This window comes from Lipotes vexillifer, unplaced genomic scaffold, assembly GCF_000442215.2.
Source record: "Lipotes vexillifer unplaced genomic scaffold, Lipotes_vexillifer_v1.1 scaffold98, whole genome shotgun sequence".
Classification (NCBI taxonomy): domain Eukaryota; kingdom Metazoa; phylum Chordata; class Mammalia; order Artiodactyla; family Lipotidae; genus Lipotes; species Lipotes vexillifer.
In genome coordinates, this window is record NW_006799611.1 from 2,721,381 (window position 1) to 2,748,272 (window position 26,892).

A 26,892-nucleotide genomic window follows, 5' to 3' on the forward strand; every position below is an offset into this window, starting at 1 on the left:
CAGCCTCTAGCCTCTAGCCTCCTTGGGACCTAATCACAGAGCTCTGGGCCCGGCTAAAACTGGCTTGTAGCCCAGAGCTACCACTTTAAGTTTCTGGAACCAGACTGACCTGGACTAGAGTCCCTGCGTGGCCACTTGCCAGTTATGGAACGGTGCGGAGGTGACTTTCTGATCTCTTCTTCCCTCGTCTGCGAGGACACGAGAATACACGTGAACATGCTTGGCTCAATGCCGGGCCCCTGGGAAGCACTGTCAGCTGTCAGTTACTCGAGCTTAAACTATCGTGCAAATTTTACAGTCCACTCTACCCGATTTTAGGCAAGTTTTTCTTAGGAATAAAACATCTATTATGCAGCTTCATGGAACTTCCCTGGTGGTCCCGTGGTTAGGACCCTGCACTTCCACTGCAGGGGGCCTGGGTTCAACCCCTGGCTGGGGAACAGATCCTGCAAGCTGCACGGCGTGGCCCAAACAAACCGCCCCCCACCCAAAAAAAAACGTAATTACGCAGCTGCAGTAGGAGAACAGCACTCCCTCCTGAGCAGCACAGGCAGCGTGGGAGGAAGGGAGGTGCTGGCTTTGCCCTAAGAGCTCTCCCTCCCTCTGCCCTAGTGCTTCTGGGAGGGGCCCACAGCAGGCACGTTGAGCTCTCTGTACATCACGCCCTCCCCCCAGAAGGAGGGGTGGTGCAGATGTGAAGTCTCCTCTTCCCTTTCCCACCTGTGAGGCCTGCGACCCGACCGGAGCCCAGGCAACATGCACACGAAGGATGGTTTATTATTTGTCACTGGCTAGAGAGCAAGCAGACAGGCAGAGTAAAAAGATCAGTTAAAAAGTGAGTGTGGAGAGGTGCAGGCTGCAGCCACCATACTTGGCTTGAGCTGTATGGGAGGGGAAGGGTAGCACCGGGGAGATGCTGCTCCATGGCCCAGGCTTCCCTCTGCTCCAGCTCATCCAGAGGGGATGACATCCAGTCCTCAGGCCTGCTGCAGACCTGCCTGCCTTTCCCCCTTTGCTGCTTTTGGCAACTAAAAGGAGCTCCCTCCCCCAGGGTGCGCCCCAGGGCTTCCTCAGGGCTTCCTCAGGCCTTCTGCACTGACCCCCACGGGCCTAGGCGCTGAGTGCAGCTGCTGCAGCCAGGCCCTCCCTCCTTAGCAGGAGCCGGGAGGGCTGGGGTGCTCAGGGATGCAGGTGGGGGCGGCAGGGGGGAATCTCCAGAACCAGGTCAGAAGCAGGGCTGGGGGAGGGGCCGGGATCATTCAGCCTCTGGGGCCCCTCGCAGCTGGAGGACCAGGGGCGGGATGGGATGGGGTTACTTTCGCTACCCTGAGCAGCTGGGTCACCAACAGACAAGACAAGTGGCAGGGCTGCACCCATCCTCCTGCCCAGGCCAGAATGGGCAGGGGCCTGGGAGGGGGCCTGCTTAGCTAAGCAGTTCCAAGTAGGTGACAGGGACCTTGCCCTTCTTGTTGCCTCTCTCGCCAATGAGCCAGTCAGGGTCCATGCCAGGCAGGCTGTAGACAGTGATGAGCTGCGGAGGGCGGAGAAGGAGGGTCACGCCCCGGCCAGGCAGAACTGGCCCCAGCCCTAAGGGGGGACAGACTTGCGGTCTCCCCTGATACATAGGAAACGACACCTCCTGAGGCGGGCGCTCACCTCCTCAGCTGCTCTACAGAGACAGATCAGAGAGGCTGCTTCCTCAGAGCTGGAGCCGTCTCTGCCTACCCGACTGGCCCCAGCTCTACCCGCAGGGCCCCTCGGAGGCTGGAAGCCCGCGGTGCAGGGTCTGTAGGCCCCATGCCCCCAGCTCCAGTTTCCTGGCGCCCGTGAGCCGGCCCTCCCCCCGTCCTCGTGGCCCCCAGGCCTACCTCGTCAGCCAGCAGGGCCAGCTCACTGCTGTCGGCCGCCTCGTAGTCGTAGAGGACCCGGGCCTTCCGGGTCCCGCTGGCGGGAGGCGCCACCTCCTCCAGGCGGAGAGCGGCCTCCCCTGGAGGAGCCAGGCTGGCCACAGAGGGCCCCCCAGGCATAGTGGCCGCGGCGGTGGTGGGCGAGGTGCTGCTGAGGGGCGGGGAAGCGGGCTCTGTGGTGCCCACGAAGGTGCCTGGAAATCTGGAGAGGGGGTGGGGCACACCTCAGCAGCCGGGAGCCACACCCCCCTGGGAGTCCTGTGTGCCCTGCCAAACACCAGCTAGGTCCACGGCCGCAGAGGCGAGGAGACCCTGCTACTTACATGGCTCCCTGGGAGCTGGCGGCATGAAAGGAAGAGGGAAACGGGGAATGTGAGATGCTCCCGCCATCCCCGCCACCCCCTACCCCACACAGTCTCAAGAAACCACGCCAGAGGTCCCCAAGGCCAGCCACCTCGCTGTCATTGTGATAGGGTGCCCGGGCCCAGAGAGCAGTGTGATGTCCCACCACAGTCGGCAGCCCTCCACCCCGCCCTGGGTGTCACGGGGCTTTCCGAGCTTGGGGTGGTCGGGGCTGGGAGCCAGGGGACCCCGGTGGGCACCTGCCCAGCTGTTTCTGTAGGTCCAGCATGTGGCGGTAGCACTGGGCATAGTAAGTGGTCTGAGACTCAACGAACTCATGGAGGCAGCGAAGGTGGTTCACCTGTGGGGAAGACGCCCGTGGCTGACGGGGGGATGCGAGGGGCCAAAACATCCCATTCCCCATCCTGTCCTCTGCAGACCCTGGCCCGGCATTCCGATGTCTTCTGCCCAGGCCACTTGCTCCCTGGGGTTGGAGGGAGGTACCCACCCTTTGGGACCTGCTCTGCCGAGGCTAAATCCCATCCTTACAGACTGCAGGCTCAAGCATACCCTTCCCCACCTGCCTTCGAGATCCAGGTTCACTCGCTGCCTCAATATGGACTAGTTTCATGGGGACACGAGGGGCGGCAAGAAGACGGTGGATGACAGAAGGAGGAAACGGGGGCAGGACTCACGTGCGTGCTACTGATTCCCTCCAGCAGGAGCCGGGTCACTTCTGCCTGCCGGTCAAACTCTGTCTGGGCCACTCGGAGCTCCTGCTCAGCCTGGGAAGGGCGGGGCATGAGCACGAGAACAAGAACCGCCCCCCAGCTTCCCTCCCACCGCCTTCTCCCGCGCGTCCCTGAAGCTGCCCAGGAGCGGCCTCCTCTTCCCTTCTGTGGCAGCTGTCACTTCCCCCAGGGAATGCAGACATCAGTGGCAGGAGTGCACTTCCCACCCCTGACTTCAGGCCTGAAGCCCTGACCACTGGAGGAGCTGACAGCCCCGCTTGGACCCCACCCCGTCCTGAGGTCAGTTCCTGGACAAGCAGACAGAGCCTCGGGCGCCCTGCCTTGGCCTTTCATACTCATTCATTTGCCCATCTGACGCCATCACGCACCAGGGACAAATCCAACCAACAGTTGCCTCCGGAGGGCCCACTGTGTGCAACAGGGCAGAGGGGAAGTGACAACCCCTACCGTGGCCCCAGTGAGTGAGGGCAGAGCCCAGAACTAGAAACAGACCTGCCCCTGACGGCAGCAGGTGAGCCTGGACTCCTGTTGCCCACCCCCTGCAGCCTCTTCCCTGAGCCCTGACTTACCTTGTCCACCTCATCATTCCAGAGCTGCGGAGACCACAAGAGGACAGGTCAGCGGGGGAGGGAGGGGGGCACCGGTCAGCAGGGGAGGGGAGGACGGCTGAACCCCAGAGCCCAGGCCCTGCCCCAGCTCCCTGAGACCCCAACCTCTCCCCAACTCCCTCCCCAAAGCCCAACGAGGGGCTGAGGCTGGGGTGAGGCCTGGTGTGAAAGAGGGGGCTCCGACATCATAGTCCGTCTAGTCCCACATGCCACATGCGGGGAGGGGGGACAGCCAGCTGGGGAGTCCTACTTGGGTTTCTCCTACAGTGCCAGTCCCCAGGCTCTGACTGGGGTCTCAAGGGAGACTGAGCGTCCCGCACCCCACCCTGACACTTGGCTAAGGCTGGTGGGCTGGGAGGCAAGACTGTGTGACCCTGGACCAGTCACTGAACCTTTCTGTCCTTCGGCAGAGAAAGGCAGCCTCGTGCCCGAGTCACACTGGGGTTCAAAGGCACAAGGAAAAAACAGGGCCGTCTCCACCCTCCTGGATACTCCTCTTTCCACTCGGCCCAGGAAGGGGGGCGGGAAGTGTCATCCAGAGTCTAAAGAAGAAAGACCCCCCTCCCCCCACCACGGCTTAGGAGACCCATTTCTCCTGCCCGCTGCTACCCTAAGATGTGACCTGAAATGCGGAAAGCAAAACAAGGCCAGCCCTTGGACAGATGTGTCCCACCTCAGTGCCGTTTAGCATATCACAACAGGGAAGCAACCTCCACGTGGACACACGTCGGAGACCCAGCCACAGGGGCCCGGTGGACTACACTGTGGTTCACGCCCCCGAGGACAAATGACTGCACACAGCAACATGCTTATGACAGATGGAGAAGAGCCAGAGGGTCTTTGCGGAAGGTTGTCACCCGTCGGGGGTGGGGGGGGGTGGGGGGGGGGGAGGGATGAATAGATTTGAATAGGGAGGGAGCACAGATTTTTAGGGCAGTGAAACTACTCCGTGATCCTATAATGGTAGACATATGTCATTATACATTTGACGAAACTCAGAAAATGCACAACACCAACAGTGAACCCTAATGTAAACTATGGACTTAGGATAATAATGACATATCAATGTAGATTCTTCAATTGTAACTAATGTACTACTCTGGTACCAGATTTTGGTACTGAGGGAGGCTGTGCCTATGTGGGGCAGGGAGTATGTGGAAAAGTTGTGTACTTCCTGCTCAATTTTGCTGTGAACTTAAAACTGCTCTAAAAAATAAAGTCTGTTTAAAAGGAAAAGAAATGGCTAAGGGATCTGAATAAGGGACAGAGAGAGAGAGAGGCAGAGAAAGACACAGTGGTGGTTTCGACAGGCATGATGGGATAGGTGTGACCTGCCTATTTCCCAAACTAAACAGTAAATACCACAAATCTCAACAGAGCTGTAGGAAGCAAAGACACCAAGACATTCAACGTCCTCCTGATCCAGCCCCGCCCATCCGACCTCCAGAGTCCCCGCCCCCGCCCCGCCCTCACGCTCAGCTTCAGGCCAGCTCAGGACAAGCTCTGTTCTCCAACCTCTGGGCCTCGGGCCCAGGCGGCTCCTTCCCCCACCCAGCTGTGCCCTCCCACCCTCCCTGTTCAGTCTCAAGCACTTCCACGACACCCAGCAGATGTGCTACGGAGGCAGCTGGATGGACAGCGCCGTCCCTGTGTCCCGTGACCCCGTGGCCGGCCAGGCCCAGACCTCCTCCCTCTCCTCCGGGCCGCACGGCCGGGCGCTCCGGGACGGTGAGTGTGGGAGGGGACGGTGCCTGCTTTGGGGGGGGTCGGGGCTGGGCAGACTCTCAGGTGCCCTGGAGGTGGGGCCGCTGCCGCCCCAAGTGCACCGGGCTGTGCCGCGCAGTGGGCCAGGCTCACCTTCAGCGCTGGGCAGGGAGAAGTAAGGCTGGCAACACGGGCACAGGGCACAGGGCAGAGGCGGGTGGACAGGACTTGCCTGACCAGGGGCGCGGCCCCTGCCTGCCCCTCTGGCTCCCGTTTGCTGCACGTCAGGCCCAGGCCCGAGTGTGGGAGGGGAAGGGGAGCGGGGTGGGGCAGGGGCGCTTACCGCGGAGGCGCTGGCCGAGAGAATGTAATTACGAGGTCTAGTCTCCTGAAAGTCAGGCACCGCCTGGCGGGGAACAGAGTTCATGGGGGGAGGGGGTCATACGGGGCCAGGGCCGGGCCGGAAGGCTGCCCTAGGCCCTCCCATGGGAGATGCCAGGAGCCCCCGACCCCACGGACAGGAGGGTACAGACAAACACAACACGGAGCCCCCCGCTTCTCCCCAAGCCAACCACCTGCAGAGGAGGCGGGCCAAGGCCAGTCCAGACCAAGATTAAGTGGGTGGACATGCCTGCCATCAGGGCCCTTACCTGGGGCAAGCCACAGACGGGTCCAGCCCCTGGCCTGGCGGCCACGGACCCTCGTCCCCCGGCCCCGGCCTCACTCAGATGCCCCAGCCAGACCCACCGTCCTCCCAACAAAGCCCGCCCCGCCCAGCTCTCTCCGTCCAGAACCTCTGCACACCACGTCTCTCGCTCCTGCAGCAAGGACCAGGCCCCTCCCCACAACGAGGATGGACAGACAGATGCATGGATGGACACAGTGACAGGCTTTCAACATTTGCAAAAAGCTGACTCACAGGCTCCAATGCCTGGCGTCCCCCCGAAGCAGAGGCTACGCATGGTAGAGCCTCCGGTGGGGAGACCAGCTGCTTGCAAAACGCCCCGAGGACGTCCCCGGCCGACCCGGCACTGTGGGCCCGAGGCCGAGATGGGCAAACCAGAAGCAGCACAGCACGTGGGATAGGTATACTCACATCTCCCTCACACTGAGCCAAGTTACCCAAAGCAGAACAGAAAGGAACAAAAACAAAGAGTTAGTGAGTCCACAGCGCAGGCGGGAGCAGGCCCCTGGGGTCACACAACCCTGCCCTCTGGAAGGAGTCCTGACACGTGTGTGTGTGTGTGTGTGTGTGTGTGTGTGTGTGTGTGTGTGTGTGTTGAGCCCTCACACTGAGCCAAGTTACCCAAAGCAGAACAGAAAGGAACAAAAACAAAGAGTTAGTGAGTCCACAGCGCAGGCGGGAGCAGGCCCCTGGGGTCACACAACCCTGCCCTCTGGAAGGAGTCCTGACACGTGTGTGTGTGTGTGTGTGTGTGTGTGTGTGTGTGTGTGTGTTGAGAGGGGTAGGAAGGACGGGGTGCACTGCTGGGCTGGAGTCCTCTGGGATGCTGTATCTGGGCTGCCAGGGCCCAGCTCGGGACGGGGTGTCCTGCCCAAGCCAAAGACTCTGGGCCAACCAACTGGAGGGGAGGGCGTGCCGTCCCAGTAACTAAGGAAGGGCTCCCCCGCCTGGCTGATGTAGGAAGAGCTTATCCTGACCAAGTTACTCCAGAGAGGTGGTCCACCCCTGAGTGGCAGGGAGACTGTCCTGTCCAGGTGACTTAGACAGACATAGGTCATCCTGCCCAAGCCAACAAGACTCCAGTGGCTGAGCCCCTGCCTCCAGTTTGGACCCCACACAATTGGATGAACCGGGACCTTGCCCACGGCTCTCGCCAGACGCACTGCCCAGGTTCCGCAACCCCAGGTGGCCACACTGAGGGAGGGGAACGCGAGAAGGGCTGGAGGCTGGAACTCTCAGGGGAGCGGGGAGCCCGGGCCGGATGTTTCCACGGCGTGCCCTGGACCTGACCTGGGGATTCCCTCCCCAGGGCGTGAGGTGGCCTTTCGGGCCCTGCACCCCAAGCAGCCTGGCCACCCTCAGGCCCAGCTCTCCCAACCCTGGCCTAGCCCTGGTCAAAGTGTCCCACACTGTGTCCCATCGGCCTGGCTGAACAGGCCTCCGTGAGCTGAGAGTGAAGCGGGAGCGAAGACAGCCCAGGCCCTACCCAGTGCCATGGGGCTCCCAGAGGGCCCCTCAGACACACCCCTGGGCAGGCGGGCGGTCCAGCTCCGGGGCCCTCCGCACCACCACAGGGGAGCCTGAGCACAGGGCACCCTGCGACCAGCGCTGGAGCAGCAGGTGGGGGAGTTAGTAGGGGGAGCCATGTCCGGGCAGAGCCGGGAACAGAGCCGAGCACCCAGGGAGGGCAGGGCAGGGACATGCAAGAAGCCAACTGGCTGTCGGTCTGGGGAGGCTGTGGGCCGCCCTGAGCTCAGGTCGGGGCACTGCTGGTCCGCCCACCCCATCAACGTCTGCCCTGGGTCCCAGGGCTCTGGGCCGCCAGGGGTCCGTTGCAGGTGGGGCAGAGAGGTGTGACCTGAAATGGTCAGCCCAGAGCAGCAGCCCCCAGCCAGGCCTCTGTAGGCAGGGACAGGGGAGAGAAGTCATGCCAAACACCAGGTCCCTTCCCCCGCTCCTTGGCTCCAACCAGGATGGGGGGGGCAGGAGGCCGGCACGACACCTACCGTGGCTTTGGCTTCTGCGGCCTTGGCCTTCCTCAGCCGTGCTTTGCAGGCATCCAGGTCCAGACGCCGGTTATGGAGGAGCCGCCTCTCCTTCTGAGGGGGTGTGAACAGGGAACAGTGAGACCTGGGCAGCCCCGGGAGCCCCCTGGCCCTGGCAGGACCAGCCCCCAGGACCATCTGGTCAAGACAGGGAAACTGAGGCCTGGACGGGGGGAGTCACCCACTCCAGGCCACTCAGTCCACAAGAGCCGTGTCTGGGGAGGCCCCAGGAGTGCTGGGTCCCAGCATGGGAGAAGAGCCTGGGCTCAGCCGCTATGAGGAGAGGGCCGCCACTGTTACCAGGAAGCAAGTGGCCCCCGGCCCCTCACCGAAATCGTCTTCCAGTCCCCTTCCAGGAAGGTGCGCAGGGGTGTAAGGAAGTTGATGGAAGCCGTGTGGATAAAATCCCTCTCTGCGGCTCCCAGGCGCTTTTCTGCTTCTGCCACCTTGATCAGTGTCTTTCCTGAGAAACAAAGTGGAGGCGTGAGGAAGAGGGTCAGGCTCAGGCTGCTCTGACCCCCAGGAAGTAGGGGAGAGCTCAGAGAGAGATGTTCTGAGAGACAAGAGCACAATGGCTGGCCTGGCAAGATGTGGAAAATCTACATATCCATATACCTATTGACAAATAAATAGTGGGATGCCCAAAGAACGGAATGCTACACAGCCGTTAAAAAGATGTGTGGTGGGGGGGACTTTCAGAATGACAGAGGAAGGAGCTCAGCAAATCCTCTCCCCAAAAGCAATAATAAAACTAGACACAGGGACTTCCCTGGTGATCCAATGGTTAAGACTCCACGCTTCAACTGCAGGGGGCCCAGGTTCAATCCCTGGTCGGGGAACTAGATCCTGTATGCTGTGTAGTGCAGCCCAAAATAAAATAAAAATTTTTAAAAAAAGAATATCCTTTTAAAAAAAACCACAACTGGACACCGTTCTCAAAAACGATTTCTGGACTCTGGAAATTAACCTAAGGCAAATAACAAATTGAGAAGCATTTATTCCAGAACTTTAGGACCTTGGTAAAAACAATGGAGCCTGTGGCTTTTTGGCCTGGGGGTACTCCCATCTCCTAGCAGGGTGGGGCAAGCCCTGAGGGGGCTGACTTGATTTGGGCTGGAACACAGAAAAACTCATGGGACAGGATCACAAACAATAGTGATCTCAATGGCAAATAATCAGGAACATCACAGCTAACATGAACCTGGAATACTGGTTGGAACAAGCGACAGAGCTGCCGGAAATTTAACAGGAGATCTGGGAAATGAGATAGTCATAGTGGGCCTTGATAAAATCCAGATATCTCTGGTGGTCTGGAAGGCTATGCATGTGTATAGCACACTTGGGAGAGATGGGAGAGAACCCCATCAACTCATTCTTGGCTAGTGGGATGCTTTGCACATTCACAAACTAAAAGCTGGGCAGACATGTAAACTGCTTGAACTTTGAGTGTGTTCCCCAGCCCACTCATAAATTCATCAGTAAAGCCTTAATGGTGCAAGATGTTTAAGCACAACCTCTGATTAATCATTGGCTGACCACTAACATATGCTGACCTGGAAGAGACCCCTAGGAAGCTAGGCTTAAAAATAAAAAGGATAATTTAAAAAGAAAAACAAGTAGAGACATCAGTAGCTGCATACTGCAGAGAACAGACTCTAAACAATTAGCTCAGGCAAGTCTCTAAAGAAACAAACAGCAATAATAACTCAACAAAAATTATAAGACATGCAAAGAAATAGGAAAGTACGGACAGTACACAGGGAAAGAAAAGCAATCAACAGACACTATCTCCAAGGAGGCCCAGATATTAGACCTAGCAGACAAAGACTTCTAAGCAGCTATTACAAATAAGTAAAAAAACAAAAACAAAACAAAACCCTGATGGTGGGGAGGGACAAATTAGGGTTATGGGATTAAACTACTATATATGTAATAGATAAGCAACAAGGATATAGGGACTTCCCTGGTGGCGCAGTGCTTAAGAATCCTCCTGACAATTCAGGGGACATAGGTTCAATCCCTGGTCTGGAAAGATCCTACGTGCTGCGGAGCAACTAGGCCCATGTGCCACAACTACTGAGCCTGTGCTCTAGAGCCCGCGAGCCACAACTACTGAGCCCACATGCCACAACTACTGAAGCCCACATGCCTAGAACCCATGCTCTGCAACAAGAGAAGCAACCTCGATAAGAAGCTGGTGCACTGCAACAAAGAGTAGCCCCTCTCTCCGCAACTAGGGGAAGCCCACGTGCAGCAACGAAGACCCAACATAGCCAAAAATAAATAAATGAATAAATTTATTAAAAAATAAAAAAGAATCCACCTGCCAATGCAGGGGACACAGGTTCGAACCCTCGTCTGGGAAGATCCCACCTGCCACAGAACAACTAAGCCCATGCGCTACAACTACTGAGCCTGTGCTCTAGAGCCTGCGAGCCACAACTACTGAGCCTGCATGCCACAACTACTGAAGCCTGTGCACCTAGAGCCAGTGCTCCGCAACAAAGAGAAGCCACTGCAATGAGAAGCCCACACACCGCAACGAAGAGCAGCCCCCACTCGCTGCAACTAGAGAAAGCCCGTGCACAGCAATGAAGACCCAACACAGCCAAAAATAAATTTTTTAAAAAAAGGATATACTGTATAGCACAGGGAATTATAGCCATTATCTTGTAATAACCTATAATGGAATATAATCTGCAAAAATACTAAATCACTATGCTGTACGCCAGAAACACATATTATAAATCAACTATACTTTAATTAAAAAATAAAAAACCTAATAGAAGCGATGTTTAAAGATTTAAGGAAAGTAGGATGACAATGACTTCTCAAATAAGGAATGTCAATAAAGAGATTAAAACTATAAAAAAGAAATGAAAATTCTAGAGTTGAAAAGTATAACAACTGATAAGAAAAAATCACTAGAAGGGTTCAACAGCAGATTTGAACTGGCTTCTTATCAGAAACAAGGGAGGCCAGATAGTGAGAGGATATATTCAAAGTGATGAAAGGAAAAAACTCTCATCCAAGAATTTTATATACAGCAAAACTGTCTTCCAAAAGTGAACACAAAATAAAGACTTCCCAGATAAACAAAGGCTAAAAGAATTCATTGCTGGCAGACCTGCCATAGAAGAAATACTTCAGGTTAAAGTGAAATGACACTAGATGGTAACCTGAATCTACATAAGGAACTACAGAGCACCAGTAAAGGTAATTATATAGGTACATATAAAAGACAATATAAACTTTTTTCTCTTTTCTTAATTGATTTAAAAGACAACTACATAAAACAATAATTATAAAACTGTGTTGTTGAGATATAATATGTATGACAATAATAGCACAAAGGAATAGGGCGAGAAGGGAGTTATACTGGAGCAAAGTGTCTATATTTTACTGGAATTCAGTTAGTATTACTCCAAAGTAGATTGTGTTAAGTTAAAATGCATATTGTAATTTAAATTGTAAAACTACTAAGATGGACTTCCCTGGTGGTCCAGTGGGTAAGACTCCACACTCCCAATGCAGGGGATATGGGTTTGATCCTTAGTCGGGGCTCTAGATCCTGCATGCATGTCACAACTAAGAAACCCACATATCGCAACTAAAGATCCTGAATGCTGCAACTAAGACCTGGCACAGCCAAAATAAATATAAATAAATATTTTTTATAAAAACCCACTAAGAAAGATTTTTTAAGTAAAAAAAAAAAAGCAACAAAGAAATTAGAATATTACACTAGAAAATATCTATTTAACTCAAAAGAAGGCAGTAACAGAGGATCAAACAAAAAACACCTGAGATACAGGGAGACAATAACGAAATGGCAATCCGACCACATCAACAATTACATTAAATGTAAATGGATTAAACACTCCAATCAAAAGGCAAAGACTGTCAGATTGGATTTTTTTTTTTTTAAAGATTCAAATATATGCTCTCTATAAGAGACATACCTTAGATTTAAAGACATAAGTATGGTGAAAATAAAAGGACAGAAAAAGATACATGCCCCCGTTTGCATATAACAATATGAGAATAGGAGTGACAATAAGAGAACAGGAGTGGCCATACTACTATCAGATAAGCAGACTTTAAGACCAAAAAAGGTTAACTAGAGACCAAGAGTAGTATTTTACAATGATAGAAAGGTCAATTCATCAGGGACATATACAATTATAAACATACAGACCTAACAACACAGCTCCAAAATACATAAAGCAAACACTGACAGAATAAAGACAGAAATATAGACAGTTCAACAGAAGTAACTGGAGACTTTAATACTCTCAATAAAGGATGGGACAATAAGACAAAATCAACAAGGATATAGAAGATAAACAACACTATAAACCAAGATGGCCTGACAACACTACCCTACAACATAAAGTACAATTTCTAAGTGAACATGAAACATCCTCCAGTAGAGACCATACACTATAGGCCATAAACAAGTCTTAATACATTTAAAAGGATTAAAATCATGCAAAGTATGTTTTCTGACCACAGAGACATTAAATTAGAAATCAACAACAGAAGGAAACTTGGAAAATCCATAAATATCAGGAAATTAAACACCACCCTGCTGGTGGGATGTAAAATCACACAGCCACTTTGGAAAACAGTTTGGCAATTTCTTAAAAGGTTGATGGTCCAGTGGTTAGGACTCTGCACTTTCACTGCCGAGGGCCAGGGTTCAATCCCCCGTTGCGGAACTGAGATCCTGAAAGCTGCACAGCACAGCCAAAAATAAAATTAAATTTAAAAAAAATGTTAAACATAAATTTACCATATGACTCAGCAATTCCACTCCTAGGTATATACCCAATAGAAGTGAAGACATATATCCTCACAAAAGTTCATATGCAACTGTTTAAAGCAAAACAACCCAAATGTCTCTCAAATGGTAAGTGGACAAAGAAAATGAGATCAGCCCATACAGAGGAACACTCTTCAACAGTAAGAAGGAATAAAATTCTAAAACACATAACATGGATGAACCTCAAAGACAAAGAAGCCACATGCAAAAAACAACATATCACTTGATTCCATTTATATGAAATATTCAGAAAAGGCAAATTTATAGAGACAAAACCATACTGGGATTTCCCTGGTGGTCCAGTGGTTAAAAATCCACCTTCCAATGCAGGGGACTTGGGTTCGATCCCTGGTCGAGGAACTAAGATCCCACGTGCCGCGGGGCAACTAAGCCCATGTGCTGCAACCACTGAGCCCACGCATGCTAGAGCCCACGTGCCACAACTAGAGAGCTCACATGCCGCATCTACTGAGCCCACGCGCTCTGGAGCCTGTATGCCACGCAAGTAGAGAGAAGCCTGTGTGCCGCAATGAAAGATCCCACATGCAGCCAAACAAATAAATAAATTTATAAAAAACGACAAAAACAACAATGAAAAATAACAAAGCAACAATAGTTGCCTGGGGGTGGGAGTGGGACTGACTATAAGTAGACACAAGTTACTTTTTTGCAGGTGATGGAAATGTTCTTTAAATTGGATTGGGGAAGTCACCCAAGTCCAGGAAGCGCAGAAAGTCTCATACAGGATAAACCCAAGGAGAAATACACCAAGACACATAGTAGTCAAACTGACAAAAATAAAGACAAAGAGAAATATTAAAAGCAACAAGGGAAAAGCAACAAATAACATACAAGGGAATCCCCGTAAGACTATCAGCTGATTTTTCAGCAGAAACTCTGCAGGCCAGAAAGGAGTGGCACAATATATTCAAAGTGATGAAAGGGAAAAAGCTACAAACAAGAATACTCTACCCAGGGCTTCCCTGGTGGCGCAGTGGTTGAGAGTCTGCCTGCCGATGCAGGGGACACGGGTTCGTGCTCCGGTCCAGGAAGATCCCACATGCCACGGAGCGGCTGGGCCCGTGAGCCATGGCCGCTGAGCCTGCGCGTCCGGAGCCTGTGCTCCGCAACGGGAGAGGCCACACAGTGAGAGGCCCACGTACCGCAAAAAAAAAAAAAAAAGGAATACTGTACCCAGTAAGGCTCTCGTTCAGATTTGATGAAGAAATCAAAAGCTTCACAGACAAGCAAAAGCTAAAAGAATTCAGCACCACCAAACCAGCTTTACAATAAATGCTAAAGGAACTTCCCTAAGCGAAAAAGAAAAGGCCACAACTAGAAACAAGAAAATTATGAAATGCAAAAGCTCACCAGTAAAGGTGAACATACAGTAAAGGTACGAAATCATCCACCCACAAACGGGATATCAAAACCAGTAATTGTGAGAGAAGGAGAGTACAAGTGCAGGACATCTGAAATGCATTTGAAATTAAGAGATCAGCAACTTAAAACAATCATGTAGTTATACAGACTGCTGTATCAAAACCTCATGGTAACTGCAAATGAAAAATTTATAACAGATACACACATGAAAAAGAAAAAGGATTCCAAACACGACACTAAAGATAGTCATCAGCGACTTCCCCAGTGGGCCAGTGGTAAAGAATCCACCTTCCAATGCAGGGGACACAGGTTCAATCCCTGGTCGGGGAACTAAGATCCCACGTGACATGGGGCAACTAAGCCCACACGCCACAGCTACTGAGCTCACGCACCTCAATGGGAGAGCCTGCGTGCTGCAAACTACACAGCCCACGCACTCTGGAGACCGCGCACCACAACTACAGAGCCCACGTGCCCAGGAGCCCGCATACCACAACTAGAGAGAAGCCCACATGCTGCAACGAAGAGCCCGCGTGCCACAATGAAAGATCCTTCGTGCCGCAACTAAGACCCGACGCAACCAAATAAATAAATATTTTAAAAAACGTTTAATCCGTCTATCCTAAACGCTTAAAAAATAAATAGCCATCAACTCACAAGAAAGGAGGAAAGAAAAGAGGAAAGGAAGAAAAAAGACCTACAAAAACACATCCAAAACAATCAACAAAATGGCAATAAGGGACTTCCCTGGTGGCACAGTGGTTAAGAATCCACCTGCCAATGCAGGGGACATGGGTTTGAGCCCTGGTCCAGGAAGATCCCACATGCCACGGAGCAACTAAGCCTGTGCACCACAACTACTGAGCCTGTGCTCTAGAGCCTGTGAGCCACAACTACCGAGCCTGAGAGCCATAACGACTGAAGCCCGCATGCCTAGAGCCTGTGCTCCACAAGAGAAGCCACTGCAAAAAGAAGCCTGCGCACCACAACAAAGAGTAGCCGCCTCTCGCCGCAACTAGAGAAAGCCCACACACAGCAACAAAGACCCAACACAGCCAATAAATAAATAAATTAATTAATTAAAATAAATGTATAAAAAAATGGCAATAAGAACATACACATCGATGATTACCTTAAACGTAAACAGATTAAATGCTCCAAAAGACACAAATTGGCTGAATGGATACAAAAACAAGACACAAGACCCATATATATGTTGTCTACAAGAGACCCATTTCATTTTTTTTTTTTGGTTGTGCCATACAGCATGTGCGATCTTAGTTCCCTGACCAGGGATCGAACCTGCGCCCCCTGCATTGGAAGCACAGAGTCTTAACCACTGGACAGCCAGGGAAGTCCCAGACAAAACAGACTTTAAAATAAAGACTGCTACAAGAGACAAAGAAGGACACTACATAATGATCAAGGGATCAATCCAAGAAGATGATATAGCAATTATAAATATATATGCACCCAACACAGGAGCACCTCGATATATAAGGCAAGTGTTAACAGATGTAAAAAGAGAAATCGACAGTAAACAATAATATGGGTCTACTTAAACACCCCACTTACATCAATGAACAGTTCATCCAGACAGAAAATCAATAAGGAAACATAGGCCTTAAATGACACATTAGACCAGATGGACTTAATTGTTATTTATAGAGCTTTCCATCCAAAAGCAGCAGAATACACATTCTTTTCAAGTGTACATGGAACATTCTCCAGGACAGATCACATGCTGGACCACAAAGCAAGTTTTGGTAAATTTAAGAAAACTGAAATCATATCAAGTATCTTTTTTGACCACAATGCTATGAGATTAGCAATCAAGTCCAAGAAAAAAACTGCAAAAAACACAAACACGTGGAGGGTAAACAATGTGCTACTGAACAACCAATGGCTCACCAAAGAAATCAAAGATGAGGGACTTCTTGGTGGTCCAGTGATTAAGACTCTGCACTCCCAATGCAGGGGGCCCAGGTTCGATACCTGGTCAGGGAACTAGATCCCGCATGCCGCAACTAAAGAAGCCCACATGTTGCAACTAAAAGATCCCGCATGCCGCAACTAGGACCTAGCGTAGACGAATAAATAAATAAATTAATTAATTAATAAAAAAAGAAATCAAAGATGAAATTAAAAAATACCTAGAGGGAAATGAAAACACTATGCCAAAACCTATGGGACACAGCAAAAGCAGTTCTAAGAGGCAAGTTTATAGTGATACAAGTTTACCTCAGGAAACAAGAAAAATCTCAAATAAACAACCAAACCTTACACCTAAAGCAACTAGAAAATGAAGAAAAAACAAACCTAAAGTTAGTAGGAAAGAAATCATAAAGAACAGAGCATAAATAAATAAATTACAGACTAAGAAAACAACAGAAAAGATCGATGAAACTAAAAGCTGGTTCTTTGAAAAGATAAACAAAATTGATAAATCTTTAGCCAGGCTCATCAAGAAAAAAAGGGAGAGGACGCAAATCAGTAATATTAGAAATGAAAAGGAAGAAGCTGCAACCAACACCACAGAAGTACAAAGGACTGTAAGAAACCACTACAAGCAACTATCTGCTACTAAAATGGACAACCTAGAAGAAATGTACAAATTATTAAAAAGGTACAATCTCCCAAGACTGAACCAGGAAGAAAGAGGAAATATGAACAGACCAATTACAAGTACTGAAATACAATTTCTGATTTAAAAACTTCCAACAAACAAAAGTCCAGATGGACCAGATGGCTTCACAGGAAAATTCTATCAAATGTTTAAAGAAGAGTTAACACCGATCCTTCTGAAACTACTCCAAAAATTGCAGAGGCAGGAACCAAACTCATTCTACGAGACCACCATCACCCTGATACCAAATACAGACAAAGATACCACACAAAAAAGAAAATTACAGGCCAATATCACTGAAGAACATAGACACAAAAATCCTCAACAAAATACTAGCAAATTGAACCCAACAATACATTAAAAGGATCATACACCATTACCAAGTGGGATTTTTCTTACTTTTTTTTTTTTAATATTTATTTCTTTATATTGGCTGCACCAGGTCTTAGTTGCAGCACGTGGGCTCTTAGTTGCAATGTGTGGGCTCCTTAGTTGTGGTGTGCGGACTTCTTAGTTGCAGCATGTGGACTCTTAGTTGCGGCATGCACGCAGGATCTAGTTCCTTGACCAGGGATCAAACCTGGGCACCCTGCATTGGGAGTGTGGAGTCTTACCCACTGGACCACCAGGAAAGTCCCTGTAAGGATTTTTCAATGTCTGTAAAACAATCAGTGTGATATACCACATTACCAAATTGAAGAATAAAATCCATATGATCATCTCAATAGATGCAGAAAAAGCTTTTGATAAAATTCAACATCCATTTATGATAAAAACACTCCAGAAAGTGGGCACAGAGGAAACCTACCTCAACATAATAAAGGCCATATATGAAAAACCCACAGCTAACATCATACTCAATGGTAACAAACTAAAAGCATTTTCTCTAAGATCAGGAACAAGACAAAAGACGTTCACTCATGCCACTTTTATTTAACATAGTTTTGGAAGTCCTAGCCACAGCAATCAGAGAAGAAAAAGAAATAAAGAATCCGAATTGGAAAAGAAGAAGTAAAACTCTCACTGTTTGCAGATGACATGATACTGTACATAGAAAATCCTAAAGATGCCACCAGAAAACTACTAGAGCTAATCAGTGAATTCAATAAAGTTGCAGGATACAAAATTAATAAACAGAAATCTGTTGCATTTCCATACACTAACAATGAAAGACCAGAGAGAGAAATTAAAAAGAATAAAAATACCTAGGAATAAAACTACCTAAGGAGGACTTTCCTGGTGGCGCAGTGGTTAGGAATCCGCCTGCTAATGCAGGGGACATGGGTTCGAGCTCTGGTCTGGGAAGATTCCCACATGCCGTGGAACAACTAAGCCTGTGCGCCAAAACTGCTGAGCCTGCGCTCTGGAGCCCACGAGCCACAACTACTGAGCCCACGTGCCACAACTAACGCAGCCCGCACGCCTGGAGCCCGTGCTCCGCAACAAGAGAAGCCATCACAATGAAGAGCAGCCACAACTAGAGAAAGCCTGTGCACAACAGCAAAGACCCAATGCAGCCAAAAAAAAAAAGATAAATTTATTTTTTTTTTAAAAAGTTACCTAAGGAAGCAAAAGAACTGTACTCTGAAAATTATAAGATGCTGATGAAAGAAACGGAAGATGAGGGAATTCCCTGGTGGTCCAGTGGTTAGGAACTAAGATCCCACAAGCCACGCGGCACAGCCAAAAAAAAGCCACCCAAAGATGACACAAACAGATGGGAAGATATACTGTGTTCCTGGACTGGAAGAATCAGTATTCTCAAAATGACTATACTATCCAAGGCAATCTACAGATTCAGTGCAATCCTTATCAAATTACCAATGGCATTTTTCACAGAACTAGAACAAAAAATTTTTTAATTTTTATGGAAACACAAAAGACCCTGAATAGCCAAAGCAATCTTGAGAAAGAAAAATGAAGCTGGAGGAATCAGGTTCCCTGACTTCAGACTATACTACAAAGCTACAGTAATCAAAACAGTATGGTACTGGCACAAAAACAGAAATATAGATCAATGGAACAGGACAAAAAGCCTAGAAATAAACCCATGCACCTACGGTCAATTACTCTACAACAATGGAGGCAAGAATATACAATGGAGAAAAGACAATCTCTTCAATAAGTGGTGCTGAGCAAACTGGACAGCTAAATTAAAAGAATGAAATTAGAAATTCTCTAACACTATGCACAAAACTAAACTCAAAATGGATTAAAGACCTAAATGTAAGACCAGATACCATAAAACTCCTAGAGGGGGACTTCCCTGGTGGCACAGTGGTTAAGAATATGCCTGCCAATGCAGGAGACACGGGTTCAAGCCCTGGTCTGGGATGATCCCTCATGCCGTGGAGCAACTAAGCCCACGTGCCACAGCTACTGAGCCTGTGCTCTAGAGCCCACAAGCTACAACTACTGAGCCTGTGTGCCACAACTACTGAAGCCTGCGCACCTAGAGCCCGTGCTCCACAACAAGAGAAGCCACTGCAATGATAAGCCTGTGCACCGGAAGGAAGAGTGGCCCCCGCTCACCACAACTGGAGAAAGCCTGCGCACAACAACGAAGACCCAATGCAGCCAAAAATATATATAAAAAACAAACAAACAAAACAAAAACTCCTAGAGGAAAACATAGGCAGGACACTCTTTGACATAAATTGCAGCAGTATCTTTTTGGATCCATCTCTTAGAGTAATGGAAACAAGAACAAAAATAAGCAAATGGGAATTAAACTTAAAAGCTTTTGCATAGCAAAGGAAACCCAACCAAAGGAAACAAAACGAAAAGACAACCTACAAGATGGGAGAAAATATTTGCAAATGATGCAACTGACAAGGGATTAATCTCCAAAATATACAAACAGCTCATATAGCTCAATATCAAAAAAACAAGCAACCCAATCAAAAAATGGGCAGAAGATCTAACTAGACACTTCTCCAAAGAAGACATATAGATGGCCCAAAGGCACATGAAAAGATGCTCAACATCGCTAATTTTTACAGAAATGCAAATCAAAACTACAGTGAGGCATCTCCTCACACCAGTCAGAATGACTACCATTAAAAAGTCTACATATAATAAATGCTGGAGAGGGTGTGCAGAAAAGGGAACCCTCCTACACGGTTGGTGGGAATGTAAACTGGTGCAGCCACAATGGAGAACAGTATGGAGGTTCCTTTAAAAAGTAAAAACAGAGCTACCATATGATCCTGCAATCCCACTCCTGGGCATATATCCAGAGAAAACCATAATTGGAATAGCTATATGCACCCCAATGTTCATTGCAGCACTATTCACAATAGCCAAGACATTGAAGCAACCTAAATGTCAATCAGCAGGTGAATGGATAAAGAAGATGTGGTATATAAATACAATGGAATATTACTCGGCCATAAAAAAGAATGAAATAATGCCATTTACAGCAACATGGACACAACCAGAGATTATCATACTAAGTGAAGTTAAGCCAGACAGAGAAACACAAATATCATATGATACCACATATATGTGGAATCTTAAAAAATGATACAAATGAACTAATTTACAAGACAGAAACAGACTCAGAGACACAGAAAACAAACTTATGGTTACCAAAGGGGAAAGGGGGGGTGGGAGGAGGGATAAATTAGGAGGTTGGGATTAACATATACACACTATTGTATATAAAATAGATAACCAACAAGACCCACTGTATAGCACTGGGAACTACACTCAATATTTTGTAATAACCTAAAAGTGAAAAGAATTTGAAAAGGAATATATATATATGTTGTGTGTGTGAGTGTGTGTGTGTGTGTGTGTGTGTGTGTAACTGAATCACTGTGCTGTACACTTGAAACTAACACGATATTGTAAATCAACTATACTTCAATTAAAAAATTAAATAAATTAAAAAAAAATACATAAATTGGATTGGGGGATGTTTGTTCAATTCTGTAAATTCACTAAAAATCATCAAATTACACACTTAAAACAGGTGTACTTTATAGTGTATAAACTGTACCTAGATAGAACTTAAAAAATAAAAAATAAAGATTGAGGTGACTCTGTAAGTGCTGTGAACAGATTATCTGTAGTGCAGTGCCCAGTTTAAAAATCAGGTTGCAGAATAGTACACATAACATGATCCCATTAAAAAATGCACACAAACCAAAACTGGGTAAGGGAGGTTTCAATTTTTTGTTGTTGTTTTTTGGCTGCACTGTGCGGCATGCAGGATCTTAGTTCCCCGACCGGGGATCAAACCCGGGCCCACTGCACTGGGAGCACAGAGTCTTAACCACTGGACCACCAGGGAAGTCCCGGGAGGCTTCTATTTTTTACTCTATTTTCATCTCCATTGATTGAGGTGTTTACAAGCAAAATGAATCCAGGTATCATGTGTGCAAATTAAAAAACAGAGAAAGGAAGGAGAGAAGGGAGGGAAGAAGATTTGTGCCAGAGACCGTGACCCCCGACCCTGGCTGTGGGGACTGGCTCACCGTAGGGCGTGGTGGGCCCCAGCTCACTGGCCGCCTCTGCCATGTACTGAGCCAGCAGTTCCCCGTTGGTGACCCTCGAAGGCACCTTCCTGTCCAGCTTCTCATACAGGAACTCCTCCACTCGGGCACCTGCGGGGAGACAGCAGCCAAAGCCACAGGGCTCTTCGGTAGGAGCCCAAGGATGAAAGCTGTGGTGACAGAAACAGATCCAGACCAGGGCCTGCCCACAGGGGCATCCAGCCTGGTGACTTCCAGAATACTCTCTTGCTGATTCTCAACTGTGTGAGACTGGCCCTTGACCCCGCGAAGCCCTCACTCTAGAGAGAAAGAAGCCACGGCTCAGACACGTTGAAATGCCTGCCCGAGGTCACACAGCTGCAGGTGACGGGCCTGAAGGCAACTGCCACCCCTTCCCACCCCACAGCTTCTCCCTCATTACACTATGGATTTACAGGGCATAACACACACGTGAGCAATGCCCTGGCCTGGCCCCAGAAAGCTCTCAGCACACTCACTCAGCTAACAGCAGACATACAGGCAGACAAGTCTCACGACCCCAGGCCAGCCCTCTCTTCCCACAGGTTCTCCTGCAGCTGCGTTTGCCTGCACCACGCTGCGTGTGACTCTCGGCAAGTCCTCTCTCATCCCTGAGCCTCGCTGCCTTCCCTCCAGTGACCTGGCTCCCGTTTCTCCTGCCTCTTCTCCCAACTGTGCTTTAGTTTCCAGGCATTTCTTCAACTCCTCTGTGCGACACTTAGCATTTCCACTGTCCCAGAGAGTGCATCCTGGAGCCCAACACTGAGTCTGCTGTTTTCTTTAAGCGGGACCCCCCAAAACAGCAGCCTTAAGCCCCAAGAGTCTAACCCAAATCCCACCTGCCGCCCAGGCCCACCTGCACAGTCTCAGCAGCTGGGGCTCCTGCCCGCAGCTTCCCGCCCCAAGCCCGGGGCCGGCCCGTGTCCACTCACTGGGGTTGGGTTGCAGCAACACCTCTGTCTGCCTCAGGATTTTCTCCGTCCAGTTCTTGGTGCTGTCTGCCCGGGCCAGAAGGTTCTCAAACTGGGCATCAAGCTCGGTCTTCTCGGCCTGGCCGAATTTCTCCTCTGTGAACTGTGGGGAGAGCACCCAGGGTGGAGGGCTCAGAAAGGGGGACGGGAGGAGCACCCCTGCCCCGCCCATCTACCCCTCCCACCTGGCTGGAATTCAGGCCCCAAGGTCAAGAAACTTGCTCTGCCCCTGACCTGCTCTGTGACCTTGATCAAGGTGCAACCTTGCCCTGGGCCTGTTTGTTCCTCTGTGAAATGAGGTGGTTGGACCAGAGTTTGGGGATCATGGCTCCTTTTGGAAATCCAATGAAAGATACAGACTCCCTCTCCCCAAAAAAGCACATCTGTACAAAATCAGACATACAACTTAGGGTGTAAGGAACCCTTGGGAGCCTATCACTAAGGGTCCCCCCAGCCTGACTCTGAAGGAAAGCACTTGGTTACAAGTGCTCAGGGAACAAAAGGGGCACAGAACAAGGTCTGGGGTTATCAGGATGTTCCGGGGCAGCTGGGAGCCACGGGAAGGGGATACCAAGGGAGGGAGTCAGAGGAACCCAGGTTCCAGAATCAGAGGGACTTCAAGTCTCAGTCTGATGAGCTGTGTGACCTTGGGCAAGTGGCTTTGCCTCTCTGAGCATCAGTTTCCTAAGCTGAAAATGGTAATAATAAGTAATAGCATCTCCCTCATAGGTTGTAAGAATGAAATAAGAAAGATGTGGATAAGACATGAAGGCTAGGATCTGGCAGGCAGTCAGTGTTCAGTGTAAGAGCTGATGCGCAGAGAGATGGCTGGGAAGGAAGGGGAATGCGGCGGGGCGGGGCGGGGCGGGGGGAGGATGGCCACATGGCTGGCCTCCGGTTGCCTGGAGTGGTATATGGGGAACAGCGCCAGCTCATCAGAGCCAACTGCTGGGCACACCCAGGGCCCAGAAAGCTCGGCAGCCCCGCCCCAAGGCCAGGAAAGGACCAGGATGTCACAAGGGTCCCCCTTCAGAGCTGGCAGAAACCATGGGGGCCACCTAAGAAAAACCAGAAACCGGCCCAAGTCCTGGCCTCTCTGATCTCAAAGGCCCCGTCCAGCCAAGGGGAGGTCACAGGCAAACAGCAAAGGGGTGAAGACCTGCAGGAGTAGATCAGCCCTGACAACAACAGACACTGCCCTCAGGCCGGCCAAGTTTCCCATTTCACAGAAGATGCCGCTGAGACTGAGCAAGAGGCAGGCTGTGCTGGAGTCACACAGGCTGGGGGTCTGGAGGCCCTTCCCAGATGACTAGGCAGCGGTGAGTCATCCAGAGGCCAAGGACAGGTCCAGCTGCAAGGGGCAGGAGGCACCACCGGTGGTCAGGCTGCCCTGTCGGGCTGCTCCAGCTCGGCAGCCATCAATTATGCATGGGGGCTTGGGTTTCCCTCTGCAGAGCTGGGTGGGCCAGGGTTAGAGCCTGCGGCTCCTCACCTGGGAACCAGCTGCTCCTGGCCTCCTCCCGGTCTCCCGACTCCTCTTCTTCGTCACATTCCCCAAGCTGGGGCCTCCTGGAGCCAGGCCCTGAAGAGGCCTCACCTCACCCAGACCCTTCAGGGGTTAGCATTACCCCATTTTGCAGATGAGAAAATCGAGGGTCAGAGGCAAAGTCACCTCTCTGGTCCTCAGTTTCCCCCCGGAGGATGGGGATAACACGACCTATCTCACAGAATATTTGGAAGGTGCTTAGTTTCGTGGTCAGCACACAGTATAGGCCTGATAAACGTTAGCTGGCGTCATCATCATCATTAATAAAAGGTCTCCCTCAGGTCCCTCCTTGGCTCTCAGGAGCCACCTAGGGACATCCTTACCCTGATGGCACCAGCCAGTATGATTCAGGTGATTGTGTCACCCTCAGTGTGTACCTCAGCATCTCCCCTTCTTACCAAGGTTAATGGCAGCACTCCCCGCCGTGCCACCTGGCCACCCGTCCCTCACACCACACACCCACCCAGGTTCAAAGTCCTACCGGGCTTTCCCAACATCTTGGGCATCCCTCCCACGTTCACCGCTGCCTGCCTGACTTGGATGAGAACGATGCCACAGCCTCCCTGGCTTTTATTATCATTACTCCTACCACTGCTATTAGTAATACTGCAATTACTACCAACAGCATTAGTACCAGCACTTCCACTGCCCACTCCCACCCCCACTGGCATCTTACCCAAACATGCCTTAGGTTTTCCTGTCTCGGTGCCCTTAGCTGGGCTGTTCCCATCACCTGGACCAACTCGGCAAACCCCTCCTGACCTTCAAGGCACAGTTCGGGGACTGAGAAGCCATCCTAGAATCGCCCATGCAAAAGGGATGTGGCCTCCGGATTCTTATCCCAGGGCCAAGGTCCAGTTCCCTACTGGACGGGGATGAGGTGAGGCTCCTAAAAGTGTCCTCGACACATGGAGGGGCTGAGCGCTTACCCAGCATGTCGTGCATAGGTAGGTGGCACCTACGCAGAGGAGCTGCCCACACATTAATAATAAACCACCCCCGTCCCTCCTGGCTGACTCCTACCCCAGGGCAGACTGGCCTCAGGAGGGTCCCCTGAGTGTGCTCTCCTGCCCAGGTCACATTTCAAGCCCTTCTCTCTTCTGGCTGCCACCCTGCCCCATCCCTGCCAAGAGGAAGGGCCCAGGCTTCAGAGGCTGCTCCCTGCAAGATGGCAGCAGCAGGGGGTGGGCGTGCAGGGCCAGAGAAAGCCTCTATTTATAAAGCTCCCAGCTCCCTCCTCCACTCTGGAGGCGGGAGCCTGGGCACTGGCTCCCACTCCAGTATGGGCGAACCAGTGGGCCTGCCCCCCCACCCCAGGAGAAAAGAGGCCACAGGGACCAAGCTTCCCCATACCCCAGGCTCTGCAGGCCTGGCCAGGTCAGGTGCTAGGGCCCCAAAGTAGCAGGAAACTGGCATATCAGGTTCTTCCCAGATGTGGGAGATAAAGTGGTTGCCATACCAACACTGGGGGGAATTCCCTTCCTTCTGGATGGACAGGGGTGGGCCCATGAACTCCAGGCTGCTAGCATCCCCACTAGGGCTGGGGTCCCCGGCAGGGCTTCGAACACGGAGCAGCAAACCCTCTCTGGGGCGCAAATCCTCAACGGGACACTGTGCTTTCTAGTAAACATGGGCATGTGGGCTTCCAAGAGACTGTCTGGGGCTGGGCTCCTCCAGAGAACCAACAACCAGGGCAAGGACAAACAACAGAATCTGTTCCCAGAGCGCTGTGACAGGCCAAGCCCCAAGGCAGCAGCCACCCTGGGAGGCAGACTGGTGCGACCCCTGATTGACAGAAGGGAACACGGAGGCTCCGAGACTTGCCTAATGTCACATGCTGCACAGCTGCAATACTAACCACGTTACACCAAGAATGACTTGCCTTTAGTGAGCATGTTCACGTGGAATGCCTGGGACACTCACATCCATGCTGGGAGGGAGGGACTGCTAAGGCCATTTTTCAGACTGAAAAACTGTGGCCCAGAGAGGTGAAGCCCCGTCTTCAAAGGGAGTCACAAGAGGGAGCCTCCACACCCACAGCTGACTCCCGGTCTTCACCATTACACTCAGCTGCTTCTGTTTTTTCCCTTGTCCCCAAACGGATAGGACTTGTTCTAATCCCAGCATCACCCACTGTACAGCTTCCCAAGGAGGGCACCCCGCCAGCCCCCAGGGCCTGGGGAAATAAGAGAAACAGGCCTCCCACGGAGCAGAAAGTAAATAACCCCAGCCCTCCTGGCTTCCGAGCTATCCAAGCGTGTAAAAGGGACCTGAGGGGATCAGTACCACCAGTCCATTGCACAGGTGCGGAGACTGAGGCTCAGAGAAGGGGTCAGGGCGGGTGCACGAGTCCTTAGGCCTGAAACTCAGGCCTCCAAACGCCTGCCGGGAGTCAGAGTCACTGCTGGGCAAGGGCAAGGAGACAGGAACCGCCTGGGGCCCTCTGCCCTACTCAGCGGAGCCCCCCACCGGGGGCGGGGCAGGCGCCAGGACAGCGGGACTACCCGGCCGGCGGGTCGAAATGGTGGAGGCTGACACCTCCCCCGCGACAGCAGGGCCGAGGCAGGCCCGGCTCACTCCCCAGGCCTGGGCCACGCTGAGGGTGCGGCCAGTGTGGCCGGCCGCCCCGGGCTCTTTCTCTCTACTGGGCACCGCAGAAGGAGGAGGGGCTGGGGGGCGGCTAGGGCGACTCCGCAGCGGGGAAGGAGCGGCGGCCGCGAGGGCCTTCTCCCGCGGCCCCGGGCTCTGCTGCAGGGGTGCCCGCCGGCCGCGCGGGGCCCAGGGTGCACGGCCTCACCTGCACGGCCCGGGTGAAGAAGATGCCCGCGTCTGACGCCAGCTTCTTCATGTTGAAGTCCATGGCGCTCCGCACGGCCGGCCACGTCCGGCCCGAACGCCGCCCGGCAACCCCCGGCCCGCCGCCGCCAGCCCGCACCGCGCCCACCTGCTGCCGGTGCTCTGGCCCTTAGCGCGCCCGCCTG

General features: G+C 51.1%; 1 protein-coding gene and 1 non-coding gene across 3 annotated transcripts; one reads left to right on the forward strand and one right to left on the reverse strand.

The window, feature by feature from the left end:
* Positions 1-758: 758 nt before the first annotated feature.
* SH3GLB2 (SH3 domain containing GRB2 like, endophilin B2) lies at positions 759-26,892 on the reverse strand. 2 transcript variants are annotated; one of them, XM_007471803.1, is made up of 13 exons: positions 26,709-26,771; positions 22,327-22,468; positions 21,359-21,487; positions 8,373-8,506; positions 8,005-8,097; positions 6,410-6,421; positions 5,657-5,719; positions 3,571-3,594; positions 2,945-3,034; positions 2,510-2,610; positions 2,231-2,245; positions 1,869-2,109; positions 1,424-1,531 (listed from the first exon to the last, which is right to left on the reverse strand). In XM_007471803.1, exons 1-13 carry the CDS (start codon positions 26,769-26,771, stop codon positions 1,424-1,426), a joined length of 1,215 nt encoding a protein of 404 aa, XP_007471865.1. The 2 variants fall into 2 exon arrangements, with proteins under 2 accessions (XP_007471864.1, XP_007471865.1); XM_007471802.1 differs by lacking the exons at positions 2,231-2,245; positions 6,410-6,421 and adding an exon at positions 759-881 and having other exon boundaries at positions 26,709-26,892.
* On the forward strand, positions 16,186-16,258 carry TRNAG-CCC (transfer RNA glycine (anticodon CCC)). The gene has a single exon. It is a non-coding gene; the product is annotated as a tRNA-Gly (tRNA).

Bases quoted from the DNA above. Each gene is read 5' to 3' on its own strand.
- SH3GLB2 (XM_007471803.1), bottom strand. From the start codon at position 26,771: ATGGACTTCAACATGAAGAAGCTGGCGTCAGACGCGGGCATCTTCTTC. The intron at 21,488-22,326 runs GTGAGTGGACAC...GTCTCCCCGCAG, and splicing joins GTTGCTGCAACCCAACCCCA to GTGCCCGAGTGGAGGAGTTC. The intron at 8,507-21,358 runs GTGAGCCAGTCC...TTTGTTTCTCAG, and splicing joins GGGGCCCACCACGCCCTACG to GAAAGACACTGATCAAGGTG.